We start from the raw sequence: 27,531 nt of genomic DNA on the forward strand, positions 1-27,531 counted from the left end.
TTGGAATATTGGGCATAATGTTCTATTCCACTTTCTCTCAATACTCACATAATGACGCAGCAGTGACGGAAAACAGACGGAATGCACACACCACGGCGGCGGTCTGAATCACAATTCGGTACAGCTGATTTTCACAATTTGCAGCCATTTTATCAATTCTGTCTTAGGTAATAAAGTTAAAGACCTTCTTCAGGCAGAATAAATAATATTGAATGAGCCAGTGCATGGGGTTACACAGTACAATACACAGCACTAAATTCATGACACCTGTGTCAATTTGCAAGCTTCATGGGAAATGTAGTCTTACAAGCATCTGTGTTAACCCATTCGCGCTGGATGCTGCACGACGCAACATTCTATCTCCCGCTGGTTGCTGCATAGCGCAACCTTGAATCTCCCGCTGGTTGCTGCGTAGCACAGCATGCTTTTTATTTCATTTTTCTAGGTGTACAGAGGCTTAGATATTAAGGTTTTGGTAGACGTTGACAATTCTTAGTATTTTTTCAGAAAAACCTCAGGAAATAAGGTTATTTAGTCTAGAATGCCATAGGATTAGGAGTAGGAGTAAATAGGTTAATCAAGCATCATGTAACATACAGGGTTCTTATCATTTGTCTTTTTGCCTATCCTCCCTTCCTTCCTTCTTTCCTCTTTTCCTAACCCCTCCTTATAATTAATTTTGTGAAGGAAATGAGTAAGAAACAATTGGAGGATAGATGAAGGAAGGAAGGAAGGAGAGAGAGAGATGAGATGTCCTGATCACTCATGCATCACTTTTAAGAGACGTCCATTACTGATGATATGGCACATCACCTCTTACGCTAGAATAAACAAACAAGCAAATTGCAGAGAATATGAACTTACAGCAAAGCCTAAAAAATGTCTCCAAGACTCTACCCTGAGTGGTCGGTCCTTCGCCCCCATGACCCCTAAGCTCTGCAATAGCCCCTTTTTTCCTTTCTTCAAAGCTCATCTCAAGACCTTTCTGTTTCATGAGCACTCCTCCTTCACCACTGCATAGTCTTACCAAATTGTCCCCCTCCACTCTTGTTTTGTTTTGCATTGAGTCTGTAAAGCGGCCTTTACGCCTGTTTGTTTTTCTTCTCCTCTGTAGGCTAATCATATAGGCAACCATTTTTTAACAGCCCAATTCAAATATATTTTATTTAATATACTTTAAGAATTTTTTACACATTTCTGTAGGCTGTCTTGCCATAGCCAGAATAAGCATTAAGTGGCTATGGATTGAAAACGTTCAATCTATTGCAAGCTGATTCTTTTACTTTGCATTGCTAAAAGTCTGGTTGTAACTTCACCATACAGACGTATGTAACCTAAAAACAATGGCTATATTATGAGTAGATCTATATTTAGGCTACATTAGCCTGGGCATGTCTACTCGGACAGAGCGACAGAGTAGGCTACTCGGACAGAGCAACAGAGTATTTCTCAGCCGACCGTCTCTGTCATGCCCTGCATTGACAACATTGATGCATTTAAACGAATGCTAGGTTTTTGTAACTTGTGTGCTCGATTTCCAGTGCATTTGCTTTCCTTGTGAATGAAGTTGTAGGCCTACTTCCCTTTCAGTTGTGATTGTTGAACGATACTCTCGTTGCTACTCTGGCAGTCTCACCAGAAGATGCAGCAGCTGGCAGGACGTCACTGCCTTAACTGAGCTGTTAGATATAGAACATCTACTTTTGTGTAGTAATGAATTCTAAAGCCCTGTTTCTTTTCTCCCACACCGTAGTGCACCGAGGGACGGGTGCACTTTTCTCCCTCGAGATACTTTCTCCTTCTCCTCCAATAATAAACTTCTACTCATAACAAAAGGCAATTGAAAATGTAGTGGAGAAAAGAGTAGGTTACTGGCTCAAAAATGTACTTGAGTAAGAGTAGAAGTACAGTTTTGAAAAAGGAGTATGGAAAGTTACCGTTCCTCGAATTTTTTTTATTTTTTTTCAATCGTGTGCGTTACTTGTAATGCATTACTACCCCTCCTGGCGCTATATAAATAAATCATATTATTCTTATCGTCATTATTATTATTATTGGGGGCCAAGCAGCAAAGCTGCTTAGGCACCCATTGTGTTTGTCTCTTTCCTTATTATTATTCCTCTGTCATGGTAAATTTGGTTGATTGGGGACAGTCCCATGATTAATTTCACCAAGTTTCATATCGGCACATCGAGTGCTTTAGTGCCACCAACAGGCCAAAGTTGAATGTGCGTTCACGCACGTAACTTTTGACCCATTAACCCAATTTTCAAAAGTAAGGAAGGTATCGTTGGAATTCTTGGACCAAGCCGAGTTCAATGCACCCTATGACAGTGATTTTCAACCGCTGTTCCGTGGCACACCAGTGTGCCGTGTAGGGTGGCCAGACGTCCTGCTTTAGTAAGGGCAGTCCTGATTTTCAATGCCCTGTCCTGCGCAACATTAAGCAGGATGCGTATTTGTCCTGCTTTTTGAGACAGGCTTGAAGAGCGGAGTTCTAGAATATTTGCTGGGACACAGCACAACGTCCAATGCCGTAACATATCTAGTCTAACAAATGATTGACTAAGAGCGGTGTCAGATAAATGTCTGAGCAGATATCATTGGTTAAAAATGTAAACAAGGCTCTGTGCTGGTACGTCATATGTGTAGCGATCTCACCCTCAGACAAGATTCACCTTTGGCCAGGACGGCCATTTATTGGAACAGGAAGACTCATATGGACACAGACAACTACATAGGGCAACACAGGGGTAGTCTCAGCTGCACATACTACACACAATAAGGGTTTACCACACACATCAACACAAGGATAAACACATGAGGTACAACTAAAGAGACTAACACGCTAACAAATACACAACATGGTAAACGTAACTACAACTATTATAATCGACATTACACATTCTAGCATTCACTCGCACTGCATTCTGGGAGACACTCATTCAACGTTAGACATGAACATCCACCGACGCTACATAACCCCCTCCCGAGCCATTGTCGTCCCCGGCAATGACAGCTCAGCTCACCGCTCGCGGCTGCGTCGGTGTCAATCCCAGTGCTTAGTCCAAGTGACCGGAAAGCCTCCGGCTGCACGATAACCCATCCCGACTGGAAGGGCTCTCGGCTGCCTCTGTCACGTCAGTTCTCCCCCGAACAAGCACCAGAACCGGCCAGACGTGGGTCGTGGTGTCGCTTGGGCCCTCAGTTTCCCGCCGTGCAGCTGCACTACCTCAAACAGCAGCAAACAGTCCCACTGCAAGCCGAACCCCCGGATACGCTGGAACCCCTGGACGTTCGGTAGCCCCCTCCGGCTACTGTGACAGCTCGTGGCCGTTGCCATCTGTCCACAGTGTGCCGATCTCCAGGCGGTCAGCAGTCCACGTCGAGGTCCCTCCTCGCGCTGCCCTCGTGTAGAACTTTTGTCGGCTGTCTCTCGAGCACAACGATGCTCCACTGTGGCGGGAAATGGAGACCCCGACCCTCTCAGCAGGCTCGGGACACACAGAAACTCACACAAAACATGAAAAACATTGCGCCGACTTGTGTCGAACGTGCGCACTTCAAACTTAAACAGTCCACAAAACGATAGCTCCCAAGGCTCTACAGGTCGACGTTACCCTCTTGGTCACTAGCTGGAGCACCGCAAGCTCCCGAACTAGCAGCTATGACTCCATCACACTCTCGACCGGCAGCTGACGCTCTTCCGTAGCTGGCGGTGTAAACCCGGCCGCTGTGGTCGTGTTCCAAGGTCGTCAGAGAGTTCGCGCTCTCTATGGATGAGATCCTCGGATGACGGCAGCATCGACATCGGCGTCGAGCCGGGAACTCCTCAGCCGGGGCCGCTTCCTCCAGCGCTGGCAGCTCTCGTCGGCTGTGCAGGGCTGGTCCCGCTGGTCGCCTGCACAGGTCCCGCGCCGGGCCGTCAGGTCCTCCATCCTCCGAACTGGCGAGCTGGCTAGTCCTTAAAAGAACCATTGGAACATCTGCTGAGGTCCGCCGCCATCTTGTTGGTCTGGTCTTCGGCCTTCTTCTCCGTCTTGATCTGGCGTAGATCTTCACGCCCCGGGAGGGGCCCATCCCACTTCTGACACCAATGTAGCGATCTCACCCTCAGACAAGATTCACCTTTGGCCAGGACGGCCATTTATTGGAACAGGAAGACTCATATGGACACAGACAACTACATAGGGCAACACAGGGGTAGTCTCAGCTGCACATACTACACACAATAAGGGTTTACCACACACATCAACACAAGGATAAACACATGAGGTACAACTAAAGAGACTAACACGCTAACAAATACACAACATGGTAAACGTAACTACAACTATTATAATCGACATTACACATTCTAGCATTCACTCGCACTGCATTCTGGGAGACACTCATTCAACGTTAGACATGAACATCCACCGACGCTACATATGTATTCCCGCTTCATTGGCAGAAAGTTAGCCTACTGGTTAGCGCTTCGGACTTGTAACCGGAGAGTTACCAGTTTGAACCCCGACCAGTAGGAACGGCAGTGACCTTGAGGAAGGCACCTAACCCCTCACTGCTCCTCGCGCACTGCGTCAGGATTAGTGTGCTTCACCTCTCTGTGTGTTCACTGTGTGCTGAGTGTGTTTCACTAATTCACGGAATGGGATAAATGCAGACACTGAATTTCCCTCATGGGATCAAAAGAGTATATATACTTTATACTTTATACACACACACACAAATTGAATAAATACAAATACTGTTAACAAACACTTTTTGACTTTTCATTAATATTCCCTACCTCCCCCCAACATTCAAAATCAATTGTATGCACCATATTGCTATGTAGCATAGTAATATTATACACCATTAATTAAGTGTGCTTGCTGAAAGCAGCACACTTATTGTTCTACTTAAGTTTTCTTATTCCTGTTAGCCCAATTTTTGGTCAGCTCCTGCTCCTAGACCTTTTGAGATATCGCCACCGGTCCAACTCTGGAACGTCCGGCCGGAACCGGTGTAGTGTGGAAATTGAAAACTATGTCACTGACCCTTTAGCGAAACTAAAGTTTCACAGGTCACAAATTTGGTCCGAACTTCGCGAAACTTGATGTACATGATCCTTGGACCAAGCCTCACAAAAGTTACAGAAAGGATTTTTGATTTTCAGAAGTGTTTGCCCGTCACAGCCAAATGAAATCGGCGGCGAAGCTCTGAAACAGGAAGTTGTCCATATCTCAGGAACACTGATCACATATCGATACCAAATTTTGTATAACTCAGGACTCCAATGTGAGGGTGCATAAGCTAAAAAAAAAAGAAAACATTCCAAAAGTTTCCAACATTTGGCTAACCACCCATTTGGTATTTGGTAACCCATCACCTTTCACCTTTGCAGTTGTACTTTGTACTGCTCTTACAAACTGAAATAGTAAGGAGAACATTAGCTATTTATTGCTGACGTAGTACAGTTATTTTCACATTGACGGTATTCAAATTTAATTTTTCATTATTGTTAAATATCATGATGGGAGAGTATTATTAAAAATGTTACAAGTATGCAAATTCATATGTTTATGGGCATTTAGGTTTTACTGTGTTGTTTTGTTGTAAAGACATGCAAGGCACTCTGGGCCATGTAATGAGGTCGGCAGCACTCCATACGTATTAATATGAATAGGTGTTTCTGTAAACCTAGGGACAATAAACAGCTATCTCTGTTACAAAAATGAGCTGGTAATCGCATATTGAAGAGGGAACTATGATAAAAAGATTGTTTTCCTAAAAGCATGGAGTTGACGAAAGAATAAGCAGGAAATGTCACGTTAATGTTAAATAGGCTACATCTGAACGCTAGGTGGCAACGTTGTATTACATTTCACTAAAGTGTGAGCTTCACAAGTAAGTAACTAACTTACTTACTTCACAAGTAAGTAACTAATTGCAAACCACACACATCCATTCGTAATCACACGTACACTTTTAATTAGGGCTGTCAAAATAACTGATTCATTTCGATTAATTAATTTGAGAAAAAATAACTGATTAAAAAAAATAATGCAGATTAATCGATTCCGTATGACCTTTGTCCCCGAGCCGGTCTAGTCAGTAACCATTAGACTGTAAAATGAAGGAGAGAGAAGAAAATGTGCTGCCTAGATCATTGATTGGAACATTTACTTTTAAGTCGCACATCAATGCAAAGAAATAGTGTTAGTTTGTTTTTATTGTGTTCCCTAGGTTATATCTGTGGCCTGAAATGCCTTGTGTGTGGAAAAAAAACTTATTCGCAAAGCACTTTTGAATTTATTTCCTCAGCATATTACTGTAGACAGGGATGGATTACTGAACGGGCCTACTGGGCCCAGGCCCAGGGGCCCAAGGGGTCAGGGGGCCCTGAAGCCCAAGCCTTTGCATGGAATCATTGCCTCAATATCAACAAATCAGGATGTAGGCTATGAATCTGATTGAATTTAGTATTGGCCATCTCCAAAATGCACCAGAATACAGGAAATCACATCAAACAAATTAAAAATTTTCAAACCCCCCCTCCCACATATACGACAATAAGTGGGGGGCCCTTAATACATCTGGGCCCAGGGGCCCGAAAGTTCATAATCCGCCCATCACTGTAGGTCATATCATAGATTATTATGGCCATTATTTGAACAGTGAAAATAATAATAAAAGAGTTTTTGAACTTTAATGTCACTAATGCTGATTATTCAATGATTACTTTAAGTTTAAATATTTAAAATACTTTCACAGCAAAAATTATATATGTGATTAATTTAGATTAATTAATCACAGAGCATGTAATTAATTCGATAATTTTTTTTAATCGATTGACAGCCCTACTTTTAATACCTGGAAGACTCTCATTTCAGTTTATTTGATGTTGCCTAGCAACGCTGGGAACAGCCTTCAGAGCAAAGATTCTAGAACAGAGCTTCAGAGAGACACGTTTTGAGTTCGTGGCCAAGTAGAATAATGTATGTAGATGTAGCAGTAACATTATAATAGTAGAAAGAATAATATAGATACAGTATGCAGTGTATTAACATAATATAATAAAACAGAATAAATATGGATATTCAATATGACAAATATATAACAGATATGTACATAACATACAGCTATGTGCAGTGTGGTAACAGTGTCATTGTAGTGCAGAAACAACATTGTAGAAAGAGTAGTAAGACTAAGTCTATGTGTAGGCCTATGTAGATAGATAGATACTTTATTGATCCCCAGGGGAAATTCAAGACATTTGTACATTTGTGAATAAATAGAAAGCTATGGATGAGAGGGATACATTAATTTTATTATTATTTATTAAATTGCAATTCAAAATCTTTCCAGTAGGCTATAATGTCACCCAAAAAGTATACAACCAAAGCTGAGCTTGATAAACTAGAAGACCCAGAACTTGAGTGTAGTTTTTTGCTGGGTCCCAGGCCATGTTGGTCTGAGGGGAAATGAGAAAGCGGACAGTGCTGCTAAGCAAGCCCTCAATGAAGAAGTCACAGAATGTCAAATCCCTGCCCCAGACTTTAAACCTAACTCTTACATCACAGATAAGTGGCAATCTGAATGGGATTAATGTACCACTGGGTCGTTATGAGCCACTCAAAATACGATGTTGCTAACAAAAATCCTATTGTTAGAGACATGCGTTCATGAGTATCCAGCTACATTTAATGAATTAAGTAAAATACATTTACACACACAAAAAAAACCATCACTAATGTTGTGGACATTCCTTTATTCTGAGATACATCAATAGGCTCTCAAAACAATCCCAAACAGACATAAGGTCTTTATAGAGCAAATCCATATAGATTATTTGTCAAATAAACCAGTAAAACAGAATTAGGGGATGAAATATACAGTATAACATTCACACTCATATCTCATATTTTTTAAATAAATCAGTGAAAAAGTATCCTGACAAACAAGCAGAATTTTAATGCCTTGGTCGTATTTCATAATTTCAATTCTACTGTAGGTTACCTGATAGCCCAGTTTGAGATGCGCAAGACGCGTGACATTATTTATTTTTGCAGCCAATCACTGCTGTTGTTTTATTTTTTATTGATTTGATCTTAGTCATAGAAGCTAAATTCGAAGGCAGGCCACAGGTAAAATCCAACTAACCGCATTCACCCCGCATGCCAATAGTTGAATAGCCCTCTCCTAGAGCTTTTGAGGTATTGCCACTGCTCCAACACTGAAAGGCACTGTTAGAATGCTTGGATCAAGCCAGGTTCAGCATAGCATATGCCACTGTCTGCTCACGTTGGTGACCGGACCAGGGCAAGCACACTTTCGCAGTTCCCGCCGGAAATGCAGTCTAGTTAAATTTAATCCCTGCTGCCCTCCCCCCCCCCTTCCACTTTTGGTGCTACTCTGACCTCTGGCTGCAGTGCAATGAGTAGATGCAACATATTGGGTACTGAAATATTCACAAGAATCCATAGAAATTGAATCTTCATGTTGTCTTATCCAATATTAGTTGTGCAAATGTATAGTCTATCTTATACACAACCATTGAACCAACAAAGTAAATCCAAAACTAGAGACTTTTGTGTAATTATTCCATATTGTGTATAGTTATTCTATATCAGAACACCTGACATACAATCAAAATAGTCTACAAGAAACCTCAGTGTGTTACCTTTCATTTGAGACCAAAATTATGCTTCTAGAGAGGTTGCTACACAGTAAGGCTTTTATTGTGAGTATTCTTTTTTGGGTTAACCAAAAGTCCTATGGGGAGTTTCCATAGGGCATTTTACAAAACGCATGAGCATACCTTGGTAAATAATGGTCTAAAGTACTCATTTTTCATTCTATATTGATCTATTTTTGCACAAAGCTTCACAAGACCTGGTGCTAGGGCTCAGTTGTGTTTCTAAGTCCATTCAAGTGACCTAGAGGGTCACACAGTACATCACACAGTTATTCTGATGGTCTCTACTAAAAACTACGGTGTCTGAGCTTTCCAAAGAGGTCAAGCATTTGATGGTGGTCCAAATTGGGTGAGAACAGTGGCTTCTAGAGTATAAGAACAGTGCGATTTCAGGGTAAAAACCTAGAGATGGTCCGTCCGTAATAGTTAAACCACACAAAATTATATTAATTAATTAAATTAATTATATTGTAAATGAGTGTATACCAGAGTCCTATGTACACCATAGTAATTTATTGATATGCCGCATAATGTCCTGCTTTTTGGTGTTATGGAAATGGTGAGAGATCATCAGGTGCGCCGTGGGAAACTCCAATTTCACTTAATTGGTCCAAAAACATTTATTATTTGGTTGCTGCAAATAGTAGGCTATGCCATTGTTGAGCATCTGAACCTGCAATGTATTGAAGAATGCTATTAAAATTGTCTCCTTGATTCCAAATGGAGACACAGTTGACCGAGTAGATTCCATTGTAGTTAAGAGCAGGTAAAACTTGAGGCTGGCTTGCGAAAGAATAGTTCTTTATTCTGGATGTAACAACAGAGTTCTGGTAACCCTGTTGTATGCACAGCACAGTGTTGCAAGGTGAAGCCAAGGTAATGAACTGAAGCAAAGATCTGGGAAACTCCTGGCTAATTATAATACCAGAATATACATTCACGTCTGGGGTCAAATTGGAGAGGGGGAAACAGACAGTGATATAGTCTTATTCAATTAAGACGTCTCTTGTGGGGGAACAATTAGTTAGGTACACCATTTGCTATTGTAAGGTGACAACATTCTGTCTGCTTACAATAAACATCCTGTCCCCGCAGTTTCTGCAGTATTAAACAAAGAACCAAAATAATGACAGAATAACAGTATTGACTTGTTAAGTAAATAAATACTCTTTCATGTCAGCGGGTGGCAGTAGGTAGAGCAATAATAATCTGTTTAATTAAACAATGCACACGAGAAGTGGCAGTGAATATTAGAAAACTAGATACTACACAGGGTTCCCAGAACGTACGTAAATAGTGCGGCCATCATAGTGGGTGCAACAATCATCGGAGGCTAATGGAGAAACATTTGTCTCTGATTGGAAATCAGACAGGTGTCTGATTGTCGGCAAGTGTTGCCCATAGACAGTTAGGTGTTGGCCCCCAGCAATATGATGGCTGCGTTCACGCCATTTAACTCATTGAGTGCCAAAATGCGTTGAGTGCCAAAAACGTAATATTACGTTTTTAGCTTTTTTTTTAAATTACAAAACTAGACACTCTAATACACCTTATATGTGATTTTGGGAACTCTGTGATGAATGGAAATGAAATATATGACGATCGTGAAACTCATGAAAACGCACAATCTGGACATTTTATCTGGACATTTTATCATAACTCGGTTGCCGCTTTGGGTCGAATCAGTGACGCATGCATGTCAGGTCAAAACCAGGGCATTTTGGTGGGTCTATCACTAGGTGGCAGTCTCGCCAGGTCGCTGATCACTTCCCGGAATACACAAGTAAGTAACAGGCAACACTTCATATTTCATGAAAGACGTTATATCTCCATTTCTAGAAAAAAAACAGCGATTTTGATGAAAACTAGCCACTGTTTAGCTTGGGATTTCTCAGGAACAGAGGCGTGTAGAAATACACGGTTTGCACCCACCGAGAGCTTAAAGTCTCACCTTTTAATCGAGCTATTCTATGTGATCATAGCTATAACACAGAATATGCTGTGGCTGTACAAAAATCATCAACAATGGTCTAGATTGCTGGCACTCTAGGACAAAGCTCCCGAAAACAGCTTGGCATTCAATGAGTTAATAGAACCCGACGGACAATGTGGTATCTAGCGTTCTAATAACATGTAGCCTAGGCTAAAACGGCGATGGATAGGTCTACAGTAGAGCTTAGATCGGGCCCAAAAAATCAAGCCCGACCCTACCCGAGCCCGTGCACATTGTGCCCGAGCCCCGACCCGGCCCGACACATTAACTGTAATTATGAGCCCGAGCCCGATTTAAACCCGACATTTTTTAAATACGTGGGCCATTATAACTGACGTTCTCGACTACAATTCCGAGTTGTTTGAGCTACAGAAATCCATTTAGAATTATATTAATGAATAATACAACGGAGGATGAAGAATGTAAACTATGTTTGTTTATTAAGAATGGAATGGATCGCAAATGAATCCGAATGAAGAAACATAAGCCACTTACATCGTAAAATTATGTCCCTGCAGCAAAACTCAACGCATTTCTCTGTGAGGGCTTGCCTCGCTGTCAGGTGTATGCTTGGAGAAGTGACAAAAGAGGACATTGAAGGCTGGCTATCATTATTTCTGCCATGGCAAGCTTGCTTCATGTTCATCTTAAAGTCTTTTTGGTGTCATAGATGAACATTGTGTGCACTTAATGCACGCAACAAAGCATACCTGACAAGTGCATACCTCCGACTTTTCTCCTGTTTTCATTTCTTTCTTTACATCTTCAAGCTTCATGTTGCACTTAAGCTACACAATATAGCACAGCAGGCCCGGTGTGATGCGTGCGAGTGGAGAAGCTGTGCATGACACGTGTTGCACAGATGACATTACAAATGACATTTTGTAACTCTGAGCCTAACTTGTATAACTTTGTACACACACTTGTTACTTAGGCCTACTTTGTTAAATATATAATATTTCTGACTATGGCATAGCTTTAGCTCCCCACCCAAGTAGGCTAATGATTTAAAAAAAAAAAAAAAAGCTTGATCAAGGACCCGGCCCGGCCCGAGGATAGTGGTTGGAAATATCGGCCCAACCCTGCCCGCGGGCTCGGGCAGAGAATCTAAACTCTAGTATATTGACTCAGCCAGTTGGATAGCAAGCAAAGTCTACTTCCAGACAGGTGACACATTTTTAAGTTTTCATTTAATTTCTTTTCCTGCTATTGACGTGCACAGGGGGTGCCCTTCTAGACTCACGTTGCCCTTCCAAGGGGGGAAATAAATAAATAAATAAACCATACAATGGATGCAGAATTTCACGTAGGCCTAGATAAAAAAAAAATTGCAAAGCGGTCACAAATTTCATCCGATTTTCACGGAACTTGGCGGAGATGATCTTCTGCCCGAGCCGCACAAACAATACTTGCCAGATTTTTCAATTTCATTTTTGTTTGCCCGTGACAGCCAATCAAATATGGCGATGAAGCCGCCAAACAGGAAGTGGACTAACATCTCCGTGACGCTTTGAGTTAACATAACAAAACTCGATACCATTAGTCAGGACACAGTCCCAATCACTCACAGCAATTTTTATGCATATACATTGAACACTCTAGCGCCACCACCAGTTCAATGCTGGACATGCGTTCATGCGCGTGATCCTTGACTCCTTTGTCTGATTTTCACAATTGAGGCAGCGTCTGAATCCTTGGACCATCCCGAGTTCATCGACCCCTATCCCGTCACTTTCCGCCATATTGGATCTCCGCCATATTGGATTTAATACAAAAAATGTCAGCGGTTCCAAATTTCATCCGATTTTCAAGGAACTTGGCGGAGATGATCTTCTGACCGAGCCGCACAAACGATACTTGTCAGATTTTTTAATTTCAGGTTTATTTGCCCGTGACAGCCAATCACACATGGCCTTGATGCCGCCTAACAGGAAGTGGGCTAACATCTCGGCTACGCTTTAATGTATGAAGTCCAAACTTGGTACAGGGACTTGGTATCTGATTGTGAGGATGCACTAGGAAATTGGCATCATTTGGCCTCTATAGGGGGGCGCTGCAATACAGGAAGTGAACTCGTATCTCAGCAACGCTTTGATGTATGAAGTCCAAACTTGGTATAGAGACTTGGTACCTGATTGTGGGGACGCACAAGGAAATTGGCATTATTTGGCCTCTACAGGGGGCGCTGCAATACAGGAAGTGAGCTTGTATCTCAGCAACGCTTTGATTTCTGAAGTCCAAACTTAATACAGAGACAAAGTAGCTGATTGTGAGGACATGCAAGGAAAGTGGTCTCATTTGGCCTCTAGGGGTGCTGTAATAGACAAATTGAGCTCACATCTCATCAACTCTTTGGTGTATGAAGTCCAGGGACATGGTAGCTGATTGTGAGAACACACAAGGACATTGGTTTAATTTGCGCCTCTAGGGGCACTATAACAAAGTAAATGAACTTATTTCTCAGCCATTCTTTATCCAATTGCAATCAAACTTGCTGTGAGTGGTTGATCATGCAATGGCAACACCATTCCAGCTATAGGGCACTGCTTGGCCCCCACATTGCTGCTTGCAGCTATATTTACTATTATTATTACACACTCCCAAAACATCAAATGTCCAGGTCAAAACCAAACTTTCCCCTCAAAACCATTCAACCTAGCTGAAAAAAATATAATACATTTTCTTCCGACACAACACACAAGCCCTCAACAGCACAAATACTACAGCATAGTTTTACACACTGGCAGGGTTGGGTAGTAATGGATTACATGTAACCTGGATTTCGTAATCTGATTACAAAAAAGTAACTATAATCAGCCCAGATTACAGCAAAAAATGTGTAATCAGATAAGTTACAATTTTTGGGAATACTTGAATACATTTTATCATGCAAACAACTTGTTTATGATAGCATAACTAATGTTTTAATTTGACAAGCAGCCCATTCGTTTGTCCACTAGATGTCACTATCATCCAATTGCATGTGTAGTTTTTTGTCCAGAAAAGGGTTCACATCATAACCCAAGATGGAGGAGCCGTCGACGTTGACTGATACACCTGTTCCAGTCAGGAAAAATGCTATCAGTACTTGGCCATTCTTTCACACAAGCTTACATCACAGACCACTTGGAGGTGCAAACAATATCGGATGTATGTTGTGTGCAAGTTGTGTAAAAAGTATTCTTACTTAGTATTACTTACTCAGATTACATTACATTTTTGGGTAATCATGTTGATTATGTTACTGATTACAAAAAATGCCATGTAGTCTGTACACCTTGCAAAAACCTGTCATCATGTTACTTGTGATTTTCACAATATAAATGAAACTTATGACACAATATAAAGAACATCATTTCACACTTCAGTATGAAAAAAACTAACTGAAATTCAGTGAAAATGTTATAAACGTAAACACAGTTGAGCGGAAGACAGATACTGGCTTCCACTCTGAGGCAACAATCAAACATGGGAAAGGTCAGAGTTCGGGAAAGTTGTGGATAGTCAAGCTTTTGTTGGTTAGATTATTGACTGATAGTCAGTGCTTGAGTTAAGAGACACACACACACACACACTCAATCAAAAAAATAAGAATAGAGATTCTCAGATTCTCCGTTGTCGTAGAACAGGTACTTGATGAGTCGTCCAGGCAGAGGAAGGCTGGTCATTCTCCTCAGTCTCTGCCATCCCACCAGCTGGCGGATCCTCAGTCGGCACAGATGCATGAGGCAGAAGGATGGCTCTGAGGGTTTTAAAGTAACACCAAAGAGTTTTTTGTACCTTAAAATAATGTTTCCAAAATCGTTTCAGTGGTTCATCAACTCGTAACAGGGTGAACGGCAATTCTGCATTCGCTTACGCGGCTTTCGCGGCCCTCTATCGGCTATAACCGCACTATGTAAGTTTGCCAGATCGGGTAGCGGATCTGTAGTTCGATGGAATGAGACATAAGAAACTACAAATTTGACTTCCATCTGATGTCGCAAAACATCATACTTTTTTAAGTCATGCAAAATATTCTACCTTGTCTGTGGACATTGTTATTTGCAAAGCCGGTGCTGGATAAACAAATAGCGTGCGTGCGACAGAGGGGAAGTTCTTTGGTGTTGCTTTAAGGACATTTTAAGATCACCTGGCCTCATTCACCAATATCTTCCTAAGAATTTTCTTAAATTTGCTCTTAAGAAGGTCCTACAAGAATACCACTACAAAATGAAAGTAAATTGACACATACATGATCATTGCAACACACAATAGAAGTCAAACTCCAGTAGAACTGAGTTGATATCAAATCAGAGTACGTCTACAGCATTTCAATTTTCTTGATGTACAGTACGCAACAAGCTCCGTGACATCCTAACAGTCACTTTTAGCAGTTACTTTTACACCATATTTTATTGAGCGACACTTGTCGCCTGGACTATAAATTGGCTTTTAATATGGTGCAATTAATCTCATATATATATATATATATATATATATATACAGCAAAGTATCTGGAAGGTAACTCATTGTACTCACTTGATTTTTCTTTGATGTATACCCACTCCTTGTTGCTCTCAAGAAGTTCTGTGATTCTAGAACACAGTTTCACAGGACCAGTGTAATCAAGGAGACGGTCAAGTATAGGTCCTGCCCAATAGGTGTAAAAGGGATCTGCTATAATCTCACAGAACTGTACAGAAAGGATAAAAGATCAGTTAGGAAGAACAAAAATCCACTTTTTCACCCAAATACAATAAACGACTAAAGATATGCTCACTGGCCACTCAACAGGTACACCTGTTGAACTGCTCATTAACACAAATATCTAATTAACCAATCGCATGGCTGCAATTCAATGCATTTAGGCATGTGCTGAAGTTCAAACTTCAGCAATCAAGTCCATAGGCGTTCCTGTGCACAAGCCTTTAAAGGAACACGCCACCCAATGTCAGTAGTAATATATGTTCTTACCATTGTAGATCCTATCCACCACAGAGTTTAGAATCCATGCTTGATCGACCCCTCAGCCTCCCCTCCCCCTCCCCTCTGAGCGAGAGAGAGGCACACACACTAGAGATGCGCTGATGGGCTATTATTTCAACCATAACTGCATAGCAAAACCATCCATCAGCACCAAAGTTTTTTGACCAATTTTCAAAACCGCACCCGCCCATCATCTGCTGTTTAATGTATATGGACGATGCAGCGCTGCTGATGTGAGGCTAGAGGCCAGAAACTTGGTGGGCTTGAAGCCCCGCAAGGATGACACGGAACCATTGTTTTTCATTTTGATCAATCGCCCCCACTACCCACCCCACTGAAAGGAGGGTAGGGCAGACACAGTTTTCTGTGAATATCTTTAGATTGGTAGGGGCTAGGAGGACCACATTGTTTTTGTATGTTGGTTTTAAGGGGCCATGTCAATGAAAAAGCAAAAATGAATCGATACATTTTTTCTCCATTGTCCCATGGGTTTGTTTGTGTTTACATTGCAGAATTTATATCAGGACAGATGATATGACAAACTCATGTGGGATTAAACGTTGGTCTACAAACAAACCCACTCGCGAGCACCAGCCTAAGAACGCTCCACGGCTGAAGTGCCCTTGAGCATAAGAGCTCAATGCAGAGATAAATGCATTGGGATAAATGCAGAGACCAAATTTCCCTCACGGGATCAAAAGAGCATATACCTACCTACCTACCTACCTATACATACGCGTACATGTATGCACACACACATAAAAACACACATGCAGGCAAGCAGGCACACACACACATAAACACACAGTAGACATGCAGGCATATGTATACGCACTAAAAAAAAAAAACTGCAAAAAAACCTGCATAGTTCCCCTTTAAAGGGACACCAGGCAAGCCTGATGCTTTTTCTCTACGAAACTCCCCCTCGCTCGGTCTGAAGCTCTTTTCCTTTTCTTTGCATCTTCCGTCAAGGGTTTTCGCTGCTTCTTCGCCGGCTCTGCCATTACAGTATACACACGTTTGCAACAATCGCTAGGGTTTCATTAGCCTGCCTCTGTGCTGTGGATGCAGGATGTAAACTGATCCTGCTTCGGTCGGCGGTTCAGAGGCATGTAGAAATAAACGGGTTGTACCCACTGAGACCTAACCTGAAGTCTCACCTTTTAAACAAGCCATAGTATAGTCAGGGGGCCTATATGGTTTATGTGGGTTTGAAATGTTAATTTTTGGAGAGTGGTTGGACTGTCTTTAGAGGTCATTGAACATGGAGAAAAATTATGTCTCCATTTTTTTTTACCTGTTTCAACCCTATTTTTTTTTTATTGTATATTTCACTGTAATTAACACCATAAATTTCGCCTAAATCACTGGCTATGTTGAATAAAGTTCACAAAACAGTTATTTTCAACAGTATGATTGTATGTCAGTATTATGATTGTATGTCAAACAATTAGAGATAAGATCAATAACCAATCAGTTTCACCAAATACACATTCCATTGCTGAAAGATAGCAAAAACATAACAGAATCACAAATGAGACCTCGAACAACATTTAATTAATTTACATACACAACATATTAGATCTCACCTCCAGGGTAGGAATTTCACGGCGGCCACGACGGCCATGGCCGTCGTAGCCCCTTGCGTTGGCCGTGAAGCCCCTTTGAAAATCATAGGTTTACAGGCCACGGTGGCCTTGGTGCCCCCTTCTTTCAATATTCTGCTTTGTCCTACTAATAGCGATTTTTATTTAGCCTGTGGCCTGTCAAAATAATCTTAGCATTCACAGCGCAAATTAATTTAGTCTTTTACGCAGTGGAGAAAGTGACAGCGCAAGAAAGTGCGTCCAAATTCACCCATTCTTCTCAGTTGAACTACTCGCGAAGTAGCCTATTCATCATACAGACATCACAAGTATCACATGAAAGAGCTTTTTCTCAGCTTTTAAACGATGTTAGCCGATAATTGCTGTGTTAAACGGTTCGCGAGAAAAGTAAATAATATAATTCAATTTAATCATACATTCTACTGAAGGTTTTGCGTCCATGATCTCCCTACCCATTCATCTCGGTGGAATACTTTACGAACCCTTCTTTTAACACATGACAAACCATATATCAGAATAAACAGCAGACCTTACCGAAAACAAAGGTGTAAAGCAGTCCCCTGTACAGTTAGCCGTTCCAGAGTAATCCAGTTTTTGGATGTCTCCAAATTTGGGCTTTAAGTTTTACAATGTGTTTAAATTGTTCCACATGATTTCATAACGGGCCAAATACAAAATAAATGTTACAAATATCGCCTAGATATTGGTAAATCAGAGGACAGCTGACTAAGAGTTTGTGAAAGTAGCCTTAATGATCACAAAATGCTAAGCATGCATCTAGGCTATTTGAGTTTCTTAAAGCTGAGCTGTGCTACATTTAAATTGTTCAATACATGATTTCATAGCAGGCCAAATATAAAATACATTTTATATATAGCCTAGATATCTGTTTTTATTAGATGATCAGATGATTTACAGTTACATGTAATATGTCATGTTTCATGTTTTTGTAATGTTTCATACAGTGATGCAGGTCTACTGCAGTGAATAGGCTAAATACAACTTTGATCATTTTTATAGCCTACTACTGTATAGTTAACTTTGGTCTTGGTGCCCTACCTTGTGGCCTTTGTGCCCCCCACCAAATATGCCCAACTGAAGGCCAAGTGGCCTTGCCCCCAGAATGGTGAAATTCCAAGCCTGCTCACCTCCACAATTTCCTCATCAAAATCTACAACTAGTCTACTAGACCCTATCCCTACACACCTTAAGACCGCTCTCCCCTTCCTGGATAATGTTTTGCTCTTGATTATAAATAATTCAATGCTATCAGGGCATGTACCGCAGTCGTTTAAGACATCTGTTATTAAGCCCTCCCTCAAAAAACCTAGCCTTGTATCAATACTGGTCCTTCTGGACCTCAGCGCTGCCTTTGACACCATAGACCATGACATACTACTTAGGCTTGAAAATTTGATAGGCATCAGACTCAGCACTCGCTTGGTTTAGATCATACCTTCCTAACCGTCAACAATTTGTACAGGTCCATAATAAACCATCTACCCAGATTATGGTAAAATATGGAGTGCCTCATGGCTCAGTACTGGGGCCCCTGTTGTTTAGCAGATGATACACAACTATACCTCTCCATAAAACCTGATGAATTAACCTGTTGTAAAATAACTGCACTGTAACATTATAATCGTTGGCTGATCTGTGATCACCAATCTCCATACTCTCTCATGGACAAAAACAAGAAATTTGGCATATGTCTCTAGTGATGGGTCATTCACCAGTCCACACATATCTGCCACAGGATACATAGCCCAAAATCTGTTTCTTTTAGAATATGTGTGCCATCACCTGACTAACAGAAAGACACACCTCAGAATATAACCTAACTAGACTGTGCCACCATGAACTATGAAAATGTGCATGCTCAAATGTAGAAAGCTAGAAGGTCACTAATATCACCAACCATGAAGAACAGAGCACTATATGCTTCAGGTTATTTGATATTCTAAATTCTATAACTGCCAGCTAAACAGCCAACTGTCACTGCTAGTGTCTCTCTTTCTCTCTCTTACACACACACACACACACACACACACACACAGACACACACACACACACACACACACACACACCTGTCTGTTTGTCTATCTGATCCTTTTACCCTTTCTTTTCTTCACACTTACATAGGCTACTGAAGGCCTTACAGACTTCAGCTGATACTAGCTATGTAAACGTCCATTAAACTTGATTTAACAGAGATCTCTGCACTTTGTGCTCTGAGGGCCCTATAATGACATTCTAAAGTGCATCGTCACTCGTCTATTCATATTTAGTAGGATGTCCATTTCACATTGGGAGGGGTTTCGTTATCAAACGTGGAGCGCATGGCGCAACAAGGTGTTCCTAGGATGTTTTAATCAGTCATATGGGTGTGTTTGGGGCGCAACGCGCGATATGTCAAATAAATGCATCGGTATTTTTTTTTTAAGAGGACAATTTCGAGAATTTCTTCTTAAAGAGATCAATTATCAGCCTAAAAATGTTTTATAATGTTGTATTGTTTATGTGGTCCACTTTTGCACACTACCTTGTAGAATATCTTTGCTTTTTGGCACCAAACCCTATGCTATAATACCAGCAATGTGAGGTTTATGGACAAAACACCAAATTTGACCTTTTCTGAATTTGACCTTTGATTTGGGTCCTTCAAAACCTTCAAAAAAATGGAGACATGTTTTTTTCTACTCTTAAGAACCCCTAGAACAAATATATAATACTCTCCAAAAATTAACATGTGAATCCCACAAGCCCCCAAATTAGACACATAGGCCCCCCTACTAGTATGTGTCCATAGCTATAACATGGAATATGCTGTGGATCTACAAAAATCGTCAACAATAATCTAGATTGCTGGCACTCTGGGCCAAAGCTTCGGAAAACAGTGCAGCATTCAAAGTGTTAAAAAGTCTTTCCAAATTTGACTACGCCAACCAAAAATTAGTCAATCTTTGATCTTATAGAGTGTGCCAGTGACTTCCGTTTTACTTCCGCTACAAGGGACCTGTCTTTCAAAAAAATATGAACGGGAGTTAATGGAGAGATAACATTTATTTTTTGGTCCCATTTGAATTGTGCCACGAATTTCACATATGATGTGTGTGAATTTAAAAGATAATTTTTCACGTCAAAGAAAGTACTGTTGTTCGATAGACTTCAAAAGTTATGTTGGTTTTGTACGAATCCGCTCAGTGGACTGCATCTCTCGTCTCGAACGATGTACGTCACCAACGTAATGAAACGATAAGATTAGAAGCTAGCTGATAGCTGTTATGCTAGTTAACGTTGCATCTTGCTGCCTGCTATGTCACTTAACAGTATCTAAGGTACAGTCTATGGACGAATACAACTTACCTGATGTGTTTAATCCTCTGACTCATGGTATTTTCATCGGCAAGGAAAGCCCAATTAAGACCTGTTGCTGGTATGCTTGTACAATCTAGTGTGGCTGTGAATGAGCTAACGTCACTAGCGCGACTGATGGGTTTGTAGTCGTTGGAATTACGATCTTTCACAATGTTGTAATTCAATAGTTACGAAACAAACTGCAAATGTCTTTACATGAAAATTTGTCTTTAAAATTGACAAACATCATATGGGTAATTCAAGGCACAAGTCAACCGGGACCAGAAAATAATTTCTTTTTCGCCATAGACTGGCGTTCAAATTTTTTGGAAAGATAGGTCCCATGGAGGCAAGTGGAAGTGGCGTCACTGGCACACTCTATAGCAAGACAGTGTTAGTTTACTGAACATAAAATCAAGCTTCTGTCATGGCTGTCTCAGTTCCCTCATCTTAAACCCCTGTGAAAACCTTTGGGATGAGCAAAACATGAGACTGCACAACAAAGTAAATAGCACACATCGCTACCTACACCAGGGTATAAATAGCATCCACTTCTAATTAGGCTATACACTGGTACAAATACCATATTGATATTTGTACCAGGGTGAAAATAGCCTTTGCCAAAAAAGAAAATACTCTGTATAACCTGTGCAGTTTCGCTCTGAGGAATTTCATCAAGGTCCAGTTCATCCCTAGTAGTAAGCCGGCTCTTAATTGGAGGATGTGGGCTGCCTCCATAAATACATGAGAAACAGGCGTTGGCATCACATCCATTGTCCAGCAGGAACTTGAACATCAGTGTGTGCTTCATACAAAAGAGCAGAGCTCCAGGAAAGGTAGTGGGGAGTGTTGGCACGCAGGCATTCACATTGGCACCGTACTCCACCAGCAAAGACACCATCTCTGTATTTCCCTTTCTCACGGCTAAAAGAAGAGGGTTGAAAAAATCCAGATTGGGGTCAGCGCCTGCCTTCAGCAGCATGGAGGCTGTGTCTATGTTGCTGTTGCGTATAGTGAAGTGGAGGGCTGAGCAGCACCAGTTGTCATAAATCTTGGAGTGGTTATACTTAAGCACAGTGTTGACGTCAAAGCCCGCATTGATGAGAATCTCCAAGATATCCTCTCTGTTATGCTCTGCTGCAAGGTGGAGTGGGCTAATGCCACTCTCTAGCATGGTCACTTTGTCCGTATGTGGAATCAATAAGGACACGATTCTGCCCAAAGACAGAATGAAAGTTAAGAAACATGCAAAGTTATGCAGTATTAGATCAGATCATTTACCTTAAATACTTGGTTGCACTGGTACTAGTTTTTGGGAAAATGGTTTGATTGAAGCTATTCAAGTTCCAAATTCAAAATTACCAACCTAGCATGTCCATTCTTTGAAGCGATGTGTAGAGGAGTTAGTCCTGCTTTGGTTGTTTTGTTCACATTTGCTCTTTTAGACAGAAGCAGCCTCACCACCTCTTCATGGCCATTCTTGGATGCTTCAAATAAAGGTGTTGCTCCATCCTTAGTTTGACAGTCAGTATAGGCTCCTTAGAAATGTAAATGAGAGAAGTTGTTATAATACATTTGAAAGGCAATACTGTATTTCACTTGTCTATTTGAGAAAAAGCCCGACCAATTTTATCATGAACAGCCTGTGTTCTTATTTGACCAGTGTGATCTAAATACTGATGAAACTAACCATGTTCAATTAGGAGGTTCAATACTTCTGTGCCTCCTCCCAGGGCAGCCATGAATAGTGGTTCAATGCCGTAAGTGTTTCTGGCTCTTATGTTTGCTCCAGCCTTCACTAGAAGCTTGCACATGCCAAGACTTTTGTGTCGCACCGCTTCATGTAATGGTGTCATTCCTATCGCATTGGCCTGTGAGGCTTTGGCTCCAAACCTCAGTAGAAGCTCCACTATTTCCTCAGTTGCATTTTCACAAGCTGGAAAGAGTGGATTTGTTCAGAGATAGATAAGTACAGATTTATCAAGTCTTTCTTGGTATAGGACTGATTAGCTTCTCAATATTTCTTTAAAAGGGATACCTGTGTAGAGAGGTGACTCTCCTACGTTGTCGGCTGTATTGGGATCTGCTCCTGCCTCAAGAAGACACTGGACACACAACAGGTTTTGGCCAGTAGCCGCCAACACTAGAGGCGTCTGGCGCTTGTTGGTACATTTGTTGATTAGTTTAGGAAAGGCTTTAGTTGGTATGGATATAATAGAAACATAATTATTTATGGCAAATCAGATAGAACAGTAAACATGGCTGTCTCTCAAACACAAGGAAATATCCTTCAAAGCTTCTTTTTCAAGAAAGTTAAGTCATCGAGTCTTGCCGACACACTGTTCCAATATTAAGCATCCTTCAAATTCTATCAAGGACAAAGTCCTTAATTTCACAGATTTTTTTAAGGATGCCTCTGTGTATTCTCAGCTTGCTTGAAAACACCCATAATCCTGTGCCCACATTTATGCAGGACTTGAAAACAGTGCTAAACAAGGCCATTCACGATGTATTTAACTGTTTCTTTGTAGATTTATTGTTACTGTGTCATGCAAGTCGTAAGGTGGTGGTAGTTTAATGGTTAAGGAGTTGGGCTAGCATGTAGAAGCCTAAAAAGTTGTGGCTTAATTTCCCGGCTTCCACAGTGGCCCTTGTAAAGCGTCTGCTAAATGAAAAGAATAAATGTAAGAGAATTAAGGGCTCAGGTCATTTTGACTAGGAACTTTCACACCGTAATTGTGTGAAGAAGGCAGAGGTATTTAGCAGGGAATTCTCTTAGAGTGGATTGTCAGACAGCGATAACACTTTTTCTATAAAGCTTTGCTTAATGGTTACTGCCATGTGCAGTTCTACTGTAGCAAACGGATCAAAGTGCATAATTACTTTTAATGATGCACATTCATTGAAGAAGTGGGGCATGAGGTATGAATTTCAATAATGCACATGTACTGTACAGTTTCCTGCACACTCAATAGTCTGCCCGAATGCTAGCAAGAAGCCTTGCCTTGTCTTTAAAAAAAATTCATTCAGCAGGACTCCGCTCTACCAATGAAGGAGCCTTGAGGATCCTTGACTTTGAGAAACAACATTTATGTCACTGTTGCACATGTACTAACATATTATTTCACTCATACAGAACAAGCATCCCAGAAACTGATCATTGTATATCGCATCAAAAATGGTCTCTCACTTGTACCTTTCACTAGCACTCTCAAACATTCCTCATAACCATAGTATGCAGCATCATGCAAATGTATCCAGCCATTTTTGTTTGGTGTACTCAGAGTGTCTGAAGGCTGTTCCTGCAATACTTCAAGGAGTTTTGGGGCATCATTCCTCCAGATGGCTGATTGTATAGCAGACATGTCCCTGTAAGACCAAGCATAAATTCTAGTACATAAATTCTAGTAATGTTTAAATTGTTTTTGGAAAATATGTAAGGAGAGATAGAAGGGTCATAATGATAACAGTCATAGTATATGTAAACATAGTATATCCTTTACCAAGCCCCTGATTGCGAGTGTCATATTGCTTTTATTCAACAGTTGTACTACCAACTAATCAAGATTGAAGACATTAAGTTGTGTTTTCTATGTATTGTTTTTCTTTGTTTATCCTCTGCCCTAAAACATAGTTCCAATTTTGTTCTTGGTATCCACTGTTGCCAAAACAATGCAGCATATAGAGCCAAGTTCAGTGAGGTTTTACAAGCCTGAACACAATAGTTTGTTAAGTCTTTCTTGTCATATCCACATCCATTTTACACTCCATTTTCTCACTCAATAATTGTCAAATGAGGTTATGAGGTAACTCACGTTGAAGTGATTTACTAGAGGAGAAAAGTCCCTCTCAATGCCTCTTGTCCAATCAGAAATTAATACTGTAGTTTGACCGGACCTAACAGGATGTGATGTAGTGCTATTACAACACTCTCCTCATTGAACACTACATTTCATTTGAATAATGGAAATGATGCAGGTGTCCTTACTCCATTGGTTTGAGTCTAACTTGCAAACCTCCATTGTTGCTTTTCGTCCAAGAACACACCCTCACTCCGTCTCCAGCACAGTTATGTGAACTCTCCGGCTGGTTTTGGCTAAACAGAAATAACAGATGTGCCAAAGATATTGTAAATTGTAAATCAGGTTTATTGGCCAAGTATACTTGCAAGGAATGTGTGCTCTGCATTTTACCCATGTGTACAATATAAAGTCAGCATAGACAATAGGAATTGTGCAATCTCTAAGCTGTTAAAGGGGAACTATGCAGTTTGTTTAGCTTAATTTAACTTAACTTCACAGCTTCGGAGTCATTGCAATGGTTATATGAGTTTTTCTGGGGCGAATGTAACAAATTGCTTTACTGCACTACATACTTACACACCAGGCACCGGCTACAACAAGGTAGCAATGGAGATTCTCAGACATTCGTCATGGCAGAGCCAGCAAAAAGAAGCAGAAAGTGAGTAAGCTTGTTGGAGAAACAGGGAAAGAGGAAACAGCAGACTGACCTGATTGAGGAGTGTCGCAAAATATATACTCTGAAGCTGTAGGAGGAGCTCTGCAGGGAAACCTGCGAGCAAAAAGCGACGCAGCGAAGAAATTGCCAAAACGGCATAGTTTCTCTTTAAAGGTATCCAATGCGGTTTTGGGTTGTAGGGCTCCCCCTAGAGTTACAGAGTATTTATTTTACTTTGCCATTGTAAATACTTGTCAAAGTTTTAGACTCTCAGACACCGGTACATGTGCATTTGTTTTGGCGCCAAAGCCAACAGCCAAATTGCAAACTGGTTCTCCGCATGTGGGGCGTTGCCAGCTATGCTAGGTGTGTGATTCTTCGTGTTTTTTGTATGTATTCTCCACTATTTTGTTTAAAATGACTTTGAAGCTGTATATTAAGGTAAAACAACTTGCATAGGATGCCTTTAAAATCTACAGCATTTCGAGTTATGCATATGAAACAGTTGTGCTGTATATCTTTGATTGAGTATCACCTGGGGTGATTGGCGGTTTGATGTGGGTTGGCAGCGGGAGGGATGTTCCGAGTGTGTAAAGCTGTTTGTCTCAGAGCTCTGTGATTTTCCTGCTGCAGCTCTAGTAATGTTGGCATGGCTTCATGCTCAAAGGGCATAGGTTGGCTTGCTGCAGCTAGTGAATAAGATGACCTCTCTGAGGGCTCTGAGGAAGGGCTGAAGATATCACTCAGACTGCGTTCAATGGCCAGCTGAATCAATTCAGCATCAGACAAGCCACTGTAGATGCTGTAGTCCTCGAAAGCTTGATCAGCCGTAGTTGCTGCTGCCATGGTGGTCATGATGAATCTGGCAAAACTAAAGAGATTAGGTGGGCTCTCTGTCCAACAGTGAATGAAAGGGCATGCAATCATATTCTGTAGCCAGGTCTAGAAGCTCAACATTTCCCATGGTCTAAACAGACAGAAAACATTTGACCTTACTGGCATAAATGCTGATATTTGTGAATGAACTGGCGATTCACTTGTATAAATTGACCACCATGTTAAGCAGACATTTTGATTTCTGTCCAAATGTAATGCAGTACAGAATAATGCAATGCAGTAATAAGAAGCACATCACCCCATTGTTTCCATTTAGTCAGAACTTAAGTATAGCTATGGGTTGCACTGTTTTCTATGTTTGTTGTACTATGTTTGTTGTACTTAGTTCCAAATCAAGCTAATTAAACTTTTTTGTATATTTGTATGTCAACTTATTATTTGCAATTATCTGTTGTTCATAGAGAAATAAAAGTTATCAACAAAGGGCATTATCAATATCTATGTTTTGTGATTGTACTGTTACTGCACAGCAAATGGTCTGCCATAGTCAACCTTGATACAGTTATTTGAAGTATACAGCTACAGGTGATACAGGACAGTATTACATTGTACAATCTCAACTCCAGTTACTTCCAAAAAGTGTACAAATATCCAAAAAGCTGAAATATTAACTTACATTTGGGAACCTTTTCCCTCCTCCACAGTTGCTGTCTGTCTTAAGTCTGAGTGTCTCTGGGAGTCTTGAGTGTGTTCAATCCATAAGGCCATTTGATATGGGATTTTTAGTTGATGACCTAGTTTATTTATTTTGCTGCCAGCTAAAAATAAGGCTGACATTTGATGGAACATTCTCCCTCCCCCACAGTTGTTTTCTGTCTTATGCCTGGGTGTTTAATGAGTCTTGAGTGTGTTATTAAATCCTTTAAGGACCATTTGATATGAGATTTATTGTTAATGACCTAGTCCATTTGTTTGGCTGCCAGCTGAAAAGAAAGCTGTCTTGACATCAATATTTGAATTTTCATCGTAAAACATTTAACTTGACAGATATAGGATTCATAACTGCTGTATTTAGTAAAAGGCAAAACATAGAGGAGTGAATATACAGCAACAAGCTTATCCTGAAACTCGGCAATATAAAACATGTGTTTTGTACATTACACCATAAATTAAGGGTTCAGTTGGAGCTGATATCTATTTCACCAGCTAATACTTGTGCTGCTGTTTTGTCTCTCTGATTTTGTTTTGTTTTATTTCGCATGTCGCCCGTCTGTGACGTGATGCCATTAGCGGTTGGCCTAGTCTACGCTACCATGCATGCAGGCATAGTCATCTAAAGCTAATCAACTGCTTGTGTGTGCATGCGGGCCTGTGTACTTTTGTTTATTCGTATTTGTTTATTTCTGTCTTTGTCTGCTGTTGGACACGGTCAGCTTGTCTATGTGTAATTGGTGTTTTTGTTTGTTTACTCATTTGTAATGTGTTTATTGTCTTGTCCATTGTATGTCTTACCAGTGTCAAGTCTATACTATTGCATGGGCATGCATTTGTATTTGTCACAAAGTTTGCTGTGATTGTGGCTAAGGCTCTTCTGTGGTACCCCTGTTGGGTTTTGCATCTGTTACAGTTGT

The 27,531-nt window shown here is 40.9% G+C and overlaps 1 protein-coding gene across 1 annotated transcript; it reads right to left on the reverse strand.

Annotated features, from left to right (window-relative positions):
- Nucleotides 1–13,677: 13,677 nt before the first annotated feature.
- On the reverse strand, nucleotides 13,678–25,918 carry LOC143110283 (ankyrin repeat and SOCS box protein 2-like). Its single transcript, XM_076273171.1, has 9 exons — nucleotides 25,599–25,918; nucleotides 24,594–24,701; nucleotides 23,802–23,974; nucleotides 22,644–22,799; nucleotides 22,296–22,541; nucleotides 21,972–22,143; nucleotides 21,252–21,819; nucleotides 15,195–15,348; nucleotides 13,678–14,415 (listed from the first exon to the last, which is right to left on the reverse strand). The coding sequence occupies exons 1-9, from the start codon at nucleotides 25,916–25,918 to the stop codon at nucleotides 14,249–14,251; spliced, it is 2,064 nt and encodes a 687-aa protein (XP_076129286.1). The 3' UTR covers nucleotides 13,678–14,248.
- Between the last annotated feature and the right edge of the window lie 1,613 nt (nucleotides 25,919–27,531).

The sequence above is a fragment of the Alosa pseudoharengus genome, unplaced genomic scaffold (genome assembly GCF_046254945.1).
Source record: "Alosa pseudoharengus isolate Yale_2024_CS ecotype anadromous, Long Island Sound unplaced genomic scaffold, YU_APseudo_1.1 YU_APseudo_1.1_scf_7, whole genome shotgun sequence".
Taxonomy (NCBI): Eukaryota; Metazoa; Chordata; class Actinopteri; order Clupeiformes; family Clupeidae; genus Alosa; species Alosa pseudoharengus.

Coding starts and splice junctions, on each gene's coding strand:
- LOC143110283 (XM_076273171.1), bottom strand. CDS start 25,918: ATGACCACCATGGCAGCAGCAACTACGGCTGATCAAGCTTTCGAGGAC. Junction 23,975..24,593: donor GTTAGACTCAAACCAATGGA/GTAAGGACACCT, acceptor TTGGTCTTACAG/GGACATGTCTGCTATACAAT. Junction 22,800..23,801: donor TTTGAGAGTGCTAGTGAAAG/GTACAAGTGAGA, acceptor TACCAACTAAAG/CCTTTCCTAAACTAATCAAC.